Source organism: Astatotilapia calliptera, chromosome 3 (genome assembly GCF_964374335.1).
Source record: "Astatotilapia calliptera chromosome 3, fAstCal68.1, whole genome shotgun sequence".
NCBI classification, from domain to species: Eukaryota; Metazoa; Chordata; class Actinopteri; order Cichliformes; family Cichlidae; genus Astatotilapia; species Astatotilapia calliptera.
In genome coordinates this window covers 21,502,439-21,515,889 of record NC_137424.1, presented here as the reverse complement: position 1 = coordinate 21,515,889, position 13,451 = coordinate 21,502,439, and the positions used below count along the sequence as shown (strand labels likewise).

General features: G+C 39.2%; 1 protein-coding gene across 7 annotated transcripts in view; it reads left to right on the top strand.

Annotated features, from left to right (window-relative positions):
- The window catches only part of LOC113015897 (NACHT, LRR and PYD domains-containing protein 12-like), a 95,868-nt gene extending 84,358 nt beyond the window's left edge, over window positions 1–11,510 (top strand). For 5 of the 7 annotated variants that reach the window (XM_080298312.1, XM_080298311.1, XM_080298309.1 and 2 more), the window contains one exon: window positions 6,542–7,105. In XM_080298312.1, coding sequence (XP_080154438.1) covers window positions 6,542–6,563 — 22 coding nt within the window. In that variant the 3' untranslated portion in view covers window positions 6,564–7,105. Of the gene's footprint in view, window positions 1–6,541; window positions 7,106–9,288 lie in introns of those variants that run through there. The other 2 variants (XM_080298308.1, XM_080298306.1) reach the window with 1 other exon arrangement.
- Window positions 11,511–13,451: the final 1,941 nt, after the last annotated feature.

Sequence of the window (13,451 nt, the reverse complement as noted above, 5' to 3'; positions counted from 1 at the left end):
GTGATTTGGAGTTGTGGTGATCTTCATCTAACATTTCTTCAAACTGAGAATCTGATCTGAGACTTGAATCCATATCTGGAAAAATAACTTTCCCATCAACATAAACACCATACTGTGTACAGCGCTCACAAGAACTGTAGCCACCATGACCTTTGATGCATTTTAAATAAGCTCTAGCTGGGGTGTCACAGATAAAAGCATCTGGAAGGGGTACATTGAAGTGTTTTCCATTGAAAACAATACCAGTTTTTGTGACCTTTTTTACATCTTCTATAAAATCATGCATGTAGTCGTTCACCGACTCAGGTTTGCAGGGACCAGCATATATACCCATCATGAAAACATTTGCTTGTGGCAGTTCAACTATCTTACCTAAAATAGGCCACAGTTGCATATTAGAGCTCTTAAAGAGAGGCAAACCATCAACATTCACACGAATGGTTAATGTATCAGTTTTCAGTTCATGTTGATTTATCATTTTCAGTTCTGACAATACTGCACTTTCAAGACCAAAATGGTAGTAACTTCCCCTGCCAATCTGTTTCACTTCACAGTCTTTTAATGTACTGAGCAAAGTTCTGGGATCCTTTGGCAAATCTAGACCAAGCTCCAAAAGTATGGTTAAGAGCTCTGACAACACAGAATGAGACACATTTCGGTTTGCTGCCCATTCAGCAAGTTTCCTCTTAGCATCAGAGTCTGACTCCACATCAGGAAAGTCACAGTTTTGTTCTTCATCCGCTTCACTATCCATGTAAAAGTCATTACTATTAAAATCCAGAGGTAAATCTTCATCCAAGCTGTTACTCGAATATTCCTCTACATTGTCCTCTGCCTTGTTGATAGTCTCATCTTTATTTTCTATATCTTCAATATTTTCCACTGCTTCATCCACAATCGAATGTTTGTTCGCCACATCTTCAGTGTATTGCAAAGCCTGGTCCACGGCCTTCTCTGCAAGTTCCACAGCATCTAAGGCAAGGCTATGTAAATGCTGCTGAACTCGAACTTTAATTCTCCTTCTCCTTGTCTGTGATTTGGCAAGAAGGTAATCCATTTCACTAAAATACACAGAAGATTGTGTGCAGAATAGAAGTGTGAGCCATTTTCACACATACGGAAATTCAAAAAATTGCAGAAGATATTCTGAAGAGGAATACAGTACCTTGCAAAAGTATTCACCCCCCTTGAACTTTTCCACATTTTGTCACATTGCAGACACAAGCAGGAATCATTTTTATTGGAATTCCATGTGAAAGACCAACGCAAAGTGGTGTACACGTGAAAGTGGAATGAAAGTCATACATGATTCCAAATATTTTTTACAAATCAATAACTGCAAAGTGGGGTGTGCGTAATTATTCAGCCCCCTTTGGTCTGAGTGCAGTCAGTTGCCCATGGACATTGCCTGATGAGTGCTAATGACTAAACATAGTGCACCTGTGTGTAATCTAATGTCAGCACAAATACAGCTGCTCTGTGACGGCCTCAGAGGTTGTCTAAGAGAATATTGGGAGCAACAACACCATGAAGTCCAAAGAACACACCAGACAGGTCAGGGATGAAGTTATTGAGAAATTTAGAGCAGGTTTGGGCTACAAAAAGATTTCCCAAGCCTTGAACATCCCACGGAGCACTGTTCAAGTGATCATTCAGAAATGGAAGGAGTATGGCACAACCGTAAACCTACCAAGACAAGGCCATCCACCTAAACTCACAGGCCGAACAAGGAGGGCGCTGCAGAGAAAGAGAGAAATGCAGCCAAGAGGCCCATGGTGACTCTGGACGAGCTGCAGAGATCTACAGCTCAGGTGGGGGAATCTGTCCATAGGACAACTATTAGTCGTGCACTGCACAAAGTTGGCCTTTATGGAAGAGTGGCAAGAAGAAAGCCATTGTTAACAGAAAACCATAAGAAGTCCCGTTTGCAGTTTGCCACAAGCCATGTGGGGGACACAGCAAACCTGTGGAAGAAGATACTCTGGACAGATGAGACCAAAAATGGAACTTTTTGGCCAAAATGCAAAACGCTATGTGTGGCCTAAAACTAACACTGCACATCACTCTGAACACACCATCCCCACAATTGGTCTTTCACGTGGGATTCCAATAAAATTGATTCATGTTTGTGGCTGTAATGTGACAAAATGTGGGAAAGTTCAAGGGGGCCGAATACTTTTGCAAGCCACTGTATTTGGAAACATTGTTTGTAAAAAACACTTCAGCCAGAGTGGAGCTTTTCCATCAATCTACACTGTAAAATGTATAAATCAGCAAGTGATAAATTATCACTGTTGCTGGTATTTTCTCAAAGAGTTGTATGTGATAGAAATTGCTGTTTATAGTCCTTCTGTACATCTGCATGTTGCTTGCCAATTAAAATCTATAATTGTGGGGATTCATATTCATGTGATACTTATAACAACAGTTATCAAGTATACCAATTTAACTTTGCTCATGTGCTTGAAGGAAAATGGTTATTTCCATGTATTTCCCTATTCTGCCTTTAATTTTGAGGAGTTCCTTCTAGCTGTTACAGTGCTATGGGCTCAAAATGTGGTCATAAATATTTTGTACTTGTAAATCAGGATTTGTATGTGTAAAAAAGATTTTTTTGTGTGTGTGTGTGTGTGTGTGTGCATAAAAAAAGATCTGTATGTGTAAAAAGAATTTGTGTGTGTGTAAAAAAGATTTGTGTGCTGACTTAGCCAAAAAAGAACCCTGCAAGTTACAAGTATGAATTTTGACCCTATTTTTCTTCCTTTCATCTGATTGGTCAATGTCATGTCAATCACAAATGTAACAATCCAATCAGAGAACAGATGGGTTTGGCTGCCGGAGGGGCGCTTTTTTGAACTGCAGGTCTTTGAAGGGAATAAATGCCCTTTTTACATGCCAACCCAGCGTTTTGCTTCACCACCACGAAGGAAAACAGTCTGTGGTCGTCCGACTTTGGTGATTTTTGTGTCACAGGTCTACGTGCATAATACAGGGACTTCCACAGCCTTTTCAACAGCGCTGCGGGGGGGGGGGAGCAGTGTTTTTGAAATGACAGCTTTCATTACAAAGCTTTCTCCGTTATGAATTAGCATACATGTTTTTATTTAACATTTGAAGAACTAGCAAAAAAAAACCCAGAAACTCTTGTAGAGGACATAAAGTTAGAGATAGAAAAGACAAGGAGCAGGTGCATCTAGTACAGGTAGAGCTGCTGCAAAAACCCACAGAGCTCAGCAGCCAGCGCTACAAATTCTGGATCCTTTGCTTTTAGTTAGCATTAGCAGCACATCCTGCGTCTGATGTGAAAGGACCTTTATGCTGCACGCTGTGACTCACAGCAATGGTCCTGGGTCAGCCCTGACTTTGTGTTAAACTAATCCTAAAGTAATAATGGTATTTCTAACCACTGATATACCACAACTTTTTCCTTTCAACAGCTGCTGAAAATTAGGGGACCGAGCTGCTATCGGATATTTATATAGAGATCCTCCAGCTTCAAACTGTATCACCCTTCAAGGACCTGCAGTTCAAAAAAGCTCCTCTCCGACAGCCAAACCCATCTGTTCTCTGATTGGATTGTTACATTTGTGATTGACATGACATTGACCAATCAGATGAAAGGAAGAAAAATAGGGTCAAAATTCATACTTGTAACGTGCAGGGTTTTTTTGGCCACACACAAATCTTTTTTACACACACAAATCTTTTTTTACACACACACAAATTCTTTTTACACAAACAAATCCTGATTTACAAATACAAAATATTTATGACCACATTTTGAGCCCATACAGTGCACCTAAAACAAAAAATCTGCAGCGATTTACATTTGTTGAATGATCAATTTTGTAAATTAACAGTCTGTTTGTGTGCACAGCTTACAAAACTGTACTGTAAGGCTGATTGCATGGGATGATTGATTTTGATTGCATCTGATCTGATTGCATTCTAAAATGTTGTTGCTTAAAAATAAAATCTGCAATACATGATAATTAAGAACATCAGCATAAAGACTTATTAAAAAGTAGATACACAATTTCTATAAAATGGAAAACAACTCAGTTAATTTTTGTTCCCATGAATACCAGCATCTTAAACAACTCCAACAACTATGACGAAAAACGCTTTCCTGCTCCCCTCACCATCCGCTGATTAACACTGAGCTGCTGCTGTCAACACCATCAAACTTATTTAATGTTTAATGTTATGTTATTTTTAAATCTTTACCAAAGCTTAACGACTATGGATGCTCACACCTGCTGTTAAAAAAACTGTTAGAAATTACAAGAGTAATTTCTTTTCTTTTTTTTTAAAGCGGCACTGCATTTTTATTGGTTACCATGTTTATTACCACTTTTATCAGTAAAAACCTTCCTATAAAGTATAGATTTCAATTCAATTCACCTTAATGAGCTGCACTACTTACAGTCCTGTGAGCTCTGGTTACTGACAGCAGGTGTGAATGTTTGGAGTCCTAAACTCAGATAGAGATTAGAATAACAAGGGAATGTAAAATGTTTTGATGCACCTGACAGCAGCAGCTCAAAGAGAACTCCAATTGTGAGGGGAGGAGCAAAACTGTCAGAGTTGTGGGACATGTGAAGAGAGCACTGTTGGCATTATGTTAGCACAAAACATTGAAATTTCAATAGATGTCTAATTGTGAAATTGGTCATTGACTCCTGCAGCTAAATAAACATTTATACCGATTACCAGAAGAAAAAAAATAGTAATGCACTCCTTTCACAGATGTCCCATTAACCATCACTTTTCAAAATAATCCGTGCAAGCTAATGAATATGGCTAATAAGTAATACAAATAATATGAAAATGACTTACATGTCAAAGATGGTGTTTGAGATCCCAAAGAATCTAAATGTCGTAAGGAAATAAAAGAAAGTACATGAGAAAGAAAAAGTTGCAAACGTTTCCATTTTTTCCAGGATAATTCAATATAGGAGATTTACTTACTAATGCACAAAATGAACAGTGTAATTATAAGTTTGAAATGCACTGCAAGTGTTTATATGGTAAACTGATCAACTCCAACAGCAAACACTGGCAGTGCAAAAATGTACCTAACTAGCTGACAGACTTTAAAGTCACGGGAAGATATATATAAATGGTGACATATCCCAGAACAAATCTGAACATAAAAATATTATTAATTGTCTATCTTCAGCAACTGTGTGCTGTACAAGCACTATAAAATTTTAACATGTTTCATTTACAGTTGAATGACACAAAATCACTTAGGGGGGCACATATGACCTGCAGGCTGCACTTTGGACATCCCTGCAGTAGACTGCTACATAGACTACTTAACTATGCATAGGGGGATATTTAGTGAAAGACTTCATTTTATTAAATAGTTAATTAAGCCATCAATGGGAGTTAGATTTAATACTAGTGTTTTACACAGCATTCAGCTATAGTAACATGTTCTGCATTTTCCTACATCACCATCTGATCTGAACAGCTGCACTTATTTATTAAATTAATAACTGCCTTGGACATTTTTCAGTAACCAATAACTAGATGGAACAGCACAGTATTTAAGGCTACGTCCACACGTACACCAGTATTTGAAAGCGGAGACTTTTTTGAAACTCATGCAAGGGTGGAGATTTTCAAAAACCGTTTTTGCGTTTAGGTGTGGATGAGGGAAACAGAGGAAACGCAGCATCAAAGGTCTGTGCCTTTTTTGACATCACACCATGTGCCAGGTTATTGCTTCGGTGAAAGGAATTTCTACAATGACTTAGAAAAAATACCATTACTGTTAATTTTACTCTATGCAGTGTTAATATGCTTACATACACACAGTTACTGTCCCTCCACACATAGGACTCAGTTCTGCTTCTATGCACCATCTTTGTTTACGCTTTCCCACCCAGGCTTCATGACTTCTGATTGGCCAACATTTCTACACATTAGGAATATATCGCCACCTGCTGCTTTAGCAGCAGCGTTTTGGCTTTTACGAGTGGATGGGATTTTTTTTTTTTTTTTTTTTTTTTTAGGAAAACAGAAAATGTCCGTTTTCAAAATTACCCATGTACGTGTGGACGTAGCCTAAGAGAGTGATCCAGGCAGTGTTTAGGCTGAAAAAGCTGTGTTTGCACTAATTTATTCATAAATAATCCTAATTATACATCTTGCTTCCATGTTTGTATCCTGTGTCACTAAAAATACATTTTATTTTAATTGTATACATTGATTAATGACCTGCAGAATCTCCTTATCATATTAAGTGATTCATAATTGTCACTTTATGCTTTCTACATCGCTAAAGTGATGACATCCTTGCATTACATACTTTAGGTTCATTTTCTGCAGGCAATTTTCTGACAGAGAACAGACAGATTTACACTATAACATGCAGCGTTCTATAGATGGACACATAAAGAAATGAAAAATTACATGTATGTGCTAACTTTCTAAACACTTTGTTACATTTATGATAAAGTAGATAAAACACATTTACGTCGGCCTTGGCTCATTAGTTCTTGTCTTTAAATGAACTTTGTGTGTGTTTCAGGTGCTGCACTCTCAAAGACTGAATGAACCAGCATTGCAGCCATGGGTCATTGTGAGCATCACAGGGAAGGTTGAAGCCGCCCACTGCAGCTGTAAGGCCGGAGTCGCAGAGACCTGCAGCCATGTCGCTGCTCTTCTGTTTAATGTAGAAGCAACAGTGTTGATCCGTGGCACAAGGACTGTTACAGATGAACCTGCATACTGGGTTTTGCTGGGTAATAATACCAAGATACAGCCAGAGGTTGGCCATAAGATGGACTTCTCCTCTTCAGCTGCCTAAAAAAAGACTCTTGATCAAAACATAAACAGACCATCCGTATTGAAAGGTAAAAGGAGCCATCCTCAAAAAAGAAAAATCCCTCCTGCTAATGTGGAGGAGTTGTCACTGCTATTGGATACTTTGCTGGAACACAGTAAAGCTGTGGGTTGTGGGAATGACCCATAATGTTTTATCTAGGGGTCTAGATTTATGCCTGTGGTGCACTGCCGTGTAAATAATTTGCATTTACTGAATATCTACTGACTGAGTCCCACTGTTCAAAAGTTGAATAAAGAAACAAACTAATTTTGCCTCTTTTTTTATTAAAACCACTTTATAGAACATCACATCAGTGTAGAATCCATGTCATTTAAAATGACAAAATGTTTACACAAATCATGAGTGTTTACATGATATCACCCACTACTAACATTACTTTATTTACTGTATCTTTTGAAAAAACACAGCAATTTTAACAGCACAAGACTTAAGAATATTTAACAGGAGCAGGTTTCATTCTTCCCTGGTTTTATTATCACACTGTTCACCAAACACAGCAAACCTTCACCATCTTATCCAGGAGGGTCACCTCTTCACCCTCAGAAGAAGTAATCTGATTGGCATGGTGGTATGTTTGAAGCAGGTCCCTTGTGTAGCGCTGGAACCCAGTCACGATGTTTCTCCAAAGCCCTATAGGAACCGCTCACTTTAAAAAACAACTTTATTTAAAAAGTAATTTTATGCCTGATACAAACATTTTAAAAGGCAAACCATGCACAAGTTAAACAGATAAATTTTAGTTTTGCTTAGTTTTTTAAGTATAGGAATGGTTATTATGTTTTAAAAAATCATATGTAATAATTGTCAAATAACATAAAAATAAAACAACATAATAATAAAAGCATAATTGACAGAATATATCGTAATGATAACAATAGCAACACCTCACTTAAAAGAATCAGAATCAGAAAGGGTTTTATTGCCAAATGTTGAGCAGGTTTACAACATTAGGAAATTGCTGCGGTGCTTGGTGCAAACATACTGTCATAAACGCTTAAATAGATATAAAAATAAGAATAAGAATTAAAAGTGCTAAGTAGATAGATACATGAGTGCAGGTGGTGATCAATGCCAAACATGGAATGATGCAGTTTGCCCCACCTGGGGCACACAAAAACAGCTTTTCTTTAAAAGACTATGTTAGCACATATCTAACCCATGTGAAAAACCCAAGTGGGTCCTACATGTGTTTCCCATTTTGTACCAAGTTAAGTGTTTCCCATGTTTGACCCAGCTAGGACCTACTAAAAGTGCCCACTTGGCATTGCCCACATGGGTTTAATGTGAAGAACCCAAGTAGGCCCCATACAAAAAGACCAGTTTGAGCCCATGCCCATATGGTACCCATCTAGCCCGAGCAAAAACCAGGTGGGGCCCATATATACATGTTGGCTGGGGTGTTCTGAAGGCAGGACTGTGATGCAGTTTTCTGCCTCGCCACTAGAGGGCGCGGCCGTTTTGTGAGTAATGTTTTGACTGGGATGGAAAATGGTGTTCATGAAGGCAGTGTGAATCACAAGTTATGCTCGGGAGCAGTTTATGTGGGTTCAGTGAGAGTGTGCGTCCATAAGACTGGTGAGTTACAGGATATTTCTTGTGTAAGAAGGATAGAAGGATAGCCTGTATGTTTTCTTGCTCTGGACGTCCTCTACATTTTCTATAAGCTAAGTTATCGCTAAGCTAAGCGGGCTAAGCTAAGCTAAGTTCGCCTAGGCAAAACTGAGTTCAGTTTGAGTTGGTGATTTGTTATGTGTATTTGCCTTCTTTAGTTGGCATCATAAGTGAGTGGGGCACAAAAGTTAAGTGATGGGAAGATGTTTATTTTCTTTGTTGCCAAATATGGTTCAGACTATAAGTAAAAGCCGCCAGCTTAGTATTAGGGCCTATAAGACAAGTATATATGTTATATGGTGATTATTGTTGTCTATAATTTGATTGTAATTTGTGTTCTATTTTCCATTCTGTTTGTAGAACCACACCCACGCTAAATCTGCCATTAAAGAGCTGAACGATCAGCCCCTGTCCTCATTATTTTGTGGAGGGTCATAGTGGCACTTGACCTGTGCACACCCTGCGATCACCACCGTAGAAATGAACCTCATATCAGAAATCATCATAACAGCTGGAACCTTCCATCTGGATTGTTGGGCTTGTTGTTGGGGTTCCTACAGAGCTCAGAGTGGACACACCAAGGTTCTTCTAATGAATGAAAGTCCAAACTCAAACTAGGAGTGAAAAACATTTTCATCAACTTCAATAAAAATCCAAAGATTAGAAAAAGTGAAGCAACAATGAGTCCTAGTACAGTCCCAGCACTGAAGTCCCTGCTGCTCTTTATACTGGATGTGCTGCATCACTGACTGACAGCTGATGAAGAGTCTCTGGAAACACTCGTTTATCTCCTCTGCTCTTCCTTCTTCTCTCTGCAGGTGGAGCTGGTGATGGTAAACAGGACGGTGTGTGTGCTGAGAGAGGAGGAGCTGTGTCCTGATGATCCAGAGAGGTTGAAGCAGCAGCAGCTTGTGTGTAGAGACGCTCTGACTGGGCCATGTTACTGGGAGGTGGAGAGGAGAGCTTCATCCAGCAGTGACTGACAGAGGAATGAGAAGAAGTGCAGATGACTGTCAGTGCTGCAGAGTGAACTGCTCTGAGAACAGCTCCACTGTCAGACACAATGTAGAGTCCAGCATCATCCCTGTGTGTCCCTCTGGATCTGACAGAGGATCATCAGTGTATCTGGACTGCTCTGCTGCTGCTCTGTCCTTCTACAGTCTCTGCACAGTCTCTGGCTTCAGACCCTCCTGGATCAAACTCACCTGGAAAGACTTTCAAACATCACTCAATAGATTTGAATGCAGAATATATTTGATATATACTGTAGATGTACTGTAGAGTTGCAGTTTGTCACTTGTAAATACAGTCTGTGAGCAGCTGTGAGCTGAAAGATCTTTCTAGAAACACCAAATGTTTTCACTCTTCTGTTGCTTTTTCATATATTTCCACAACATTAATATTGATCCCACCTGTCTCACCTGTTTCATGCTTTTATACATAATAACAGGACACGTGTGATCTGAGCGCTGCTGTGGTTGCTGTGCTGCACGTCTTCATTTAGATAACAGAGACATCTAGTGGTTCAGAGGGAGAACTGCAGGAGGTGGAGCTGTGTTTTAGCATGGAAAACTTTTTATCTTTTAGGCGCAGATACAAATATGACAAGTATCAGTGTAAGATACAAAAGGTCACATCAGTCAGCAGAGGGAACAGTGATCACACAGCAATGTAAGAATAGAAACATAACAGTGAATCTGGACATGTATACAGATGGAAGCAAACAAACAGGATGTAACACTACATTAAAGCCACAAATGTGAAGAAAACAAAGCCAAAGGAAAATATATTTGATCTCAGGAATCCAAATCAGATGCTTTAGAGCAGGGGTCGGCCACCCAGGAGGAGCAGAGACCTGAGGCAGCCGCCGATCCGAGTGACAGGTGAACTGAACTTCAGGTAAGAAGTTATGACCTGCAGTCTATTTGGGACAGATATAAACCAAGTTTAGGTGGAGTTTATTTTCGTTGTACTGACTTTTTACAGTCAGTTACAATAACTCCCTCTGAGTGGGAGACCAGAGATCACATTAACATGTGTGTCTCTGTAGTAACAAACATGCCATATTGGCCCAGTTTATTTTTCTTATCATTGTTGTGAGGAGACCATGAATAGCATTTGTATTTTCTGCTGTACAGTTCATTTGCTGTTATGGATAAAAAGTCTTTTTTGTTTCAAAGTAGCTGATCACTATTCGCTGACAGCTGCCAACATCTACGCACAAATATAATCCTATGAAGTGGTTCTATATAGTGTGTAATTTATTGCTAATGCAATCATATGGCACATTGACTTCTGAGGAAATTTTAGATGCACTCATCATCAGAAAGGTTGCCGACCTAAACCAGGGGGTTTAGAGCATCATAGAGTTTTTGTGGTTTGTTTTCTTTAAGTCATTTCACAGATTTTCTCTATAATTTCAATTCCTTGAATAAAACAACAAACTTAGGGGATGATTTTGTAATCCGACTTTATGTATGAAAGATTTGACTAAACATAAAACAATCTTCCAACTCAGTCGTCATTCTTATCTTGTGAAATCAAACCAAATGTTCTGTTGTCTCTAAATCAGGGATTGATGAAATCTTTGGTTGCATCCATTTATGAACATGTTCTCATTCATATTAAATCGTAGTCTAAGTCCTTCTTTAGAGGGATAAATGTCATTCATTATCTTCAAATGTGTTTCTGTTGTTTTGGGGGGAAGTTTGAAGTCCATTGTTCAAAGTCTGTTAATGAAACTTTATCAAGTTTATGTAGGATGTTTTTCCTATTTTGTATTTGTTTGAATTATGATGTATTTTTGACTCTTTCTGCCATGATGCCAGGTCTCTCTTGAAAACCACTTTTTTTTTTTTTTTTTTTAAAAATTCATATTTTTATTAAGGTTTCAAAAGCAGGCATTCACAGTATGTACATCATGTAAGCATTCTTCATACTTAGGTTATCTGCCTTAAATACTGAAATAGTATTTTAATTTACAAACAACATTTTTAATCTCAATTAAATTTTCACCTGGAGAAATAAAGATGATAATAATTTTGTCTTCAGGGAATCATTTCTCTGTAAAACAGCTTCTTCTGAAACTCTTGTTACATTTCTTGTTTATTGTTTGCTGGTTGTAGAAAAATGTCATCGTCTCTGTGTGAACTTAAACTCTACATGTGGTGTCAGCTATAAACGAGCTCTAGAGTCTAATAACGATGCTTTTATTATTGTCTGGTATCCAACCTAACCCTGGGCCTCTGGCTGAATGTGAAACACCAGCAGATGTTAAAAACTGTCTGGGTTACACGTGCATCACGTCGTGTGCTTCCTAACATGGATATGATTGGAATCTGGGCCTGTTCAAGCGGTGCTGGTATCATTGTTGTTTCTGAGACTTTCCAAATCTTTACTGGATAAAAACGTAGCAACTGATGGATTTAACATTTAGCTCTCAGACTGTCCCAGAAAAGGCGGAGGTCTGGAAGTTTATGTGAAGCTCTGTCTTGCTGCTCAAGTCTTGTTCTCTCCATCTGCACCTCAACCATTTGAAATCTTGGCCTTAACTATTGATCTGTTTGGAAATCAGACTGTTGTTGGCTGCTATCAGCCTCCACCTGCTTCCCCCAGCACATCACCGTCTCTGGTTCAACTTTTATCTGAGCTGCATTTTAATGACGTCTTTCAGATGGATGATTTTCATTGGGACTGGCTTTCTTCTGTGTCTGATGATTTTAAGGCACGCTGCTTGTTTTTAAAACTGACTCAAATTATTTAAAGCCTCACACGCCTTGATCCTAAACACCCAGATAAATCTGCTCTTATTGACCTTTTTTAACTAATATGCTGCGTAAGTTTTCCACATCTGCAGTTTTTGCCAACGACCTGAGTGATCACTGCATAGTTGGTGCTGTGAGAAACACTCTCACGCTCCGAGCCCGCATCAGTTTGAACTGGGGTCGTATTAAACAGGCTGACAATGTCAGTTTGGGAACATTTACAGGAGAGTTGTGTCTACTTTGTGGACAGACACGCCCCTTTTTGCCAGGTCAGGGTGAAAGGTCGGGACAGGCCTGGTTTGGTTCAGTACCGGCCGATCTCCTACATGAGAGAAACCAGGCCTGGGCAGGAAGTCTGGCTCTGATGCTGATTGGCTACGTTTTCATTAGCTGTGTAATCGGATTACTGCCTCCATCATCAAGATGTAACTATTTTTTACTTTAACGACTGACAGTCCAAACGACCGTAGGAGGTTTTGGCAAACTATAAAGTGTCTCTGCCAGCTGTGACTCCTCAGAGCTTCCTCCTCACTTAAATATCGACTCCACTCCTGTGTCAGACAAAACTGAAATGTTGCTTTAACAAACACTTTGTTGCTTCTTGCTCTTTGTTCAGCACAGTATCTGATGGTAAACCTCTTGCACACAAGTCTGCTCGTAGTTCCTGCTTACTGATACCTTTTCCTTCACACCTGTCACAGTAGAAGAGGTTTGTAAGGCTTTGAATAGCCCCAACACCAGAAACTCGTCCTCACAATCGTTCTCCTTCCTTCTTGCACTTGGCTGCAAATATCATAGCTGAGCCAGTGTCTTATATTTTTAATCTTTCTCTACAACAGAAGGCTTTACCACAGATGTGGAAGTGTGCCTCTGCACTCCCCCACTGAAAGCTGGTGATTCTTCAACAGTTAGTAATTACAGGCCAATTTCCAAACTCTGTGTCTTATCTAAGGTTCTTCAAAGGCTGGTAAATAATCAACTTCAAAGTTATCTGGATGAAAATATGATTTTATCTCCCTTCCAGTCTGGTTTTAGGAAACTGCACAGTACTGGAACTGCTTCGATAAAAGTTCTCAAAGACATCTATGAAGCGCTGGATGCAAAGAACTACTGTGCAGCTCTTTTTTTGATCTATCAAAGCCTTTGACACTGTTGACCACAACAAAAAATCTTCTGGCACAACTTCACCTACTTCCAGGTTGCGTGGAGAGGATGAG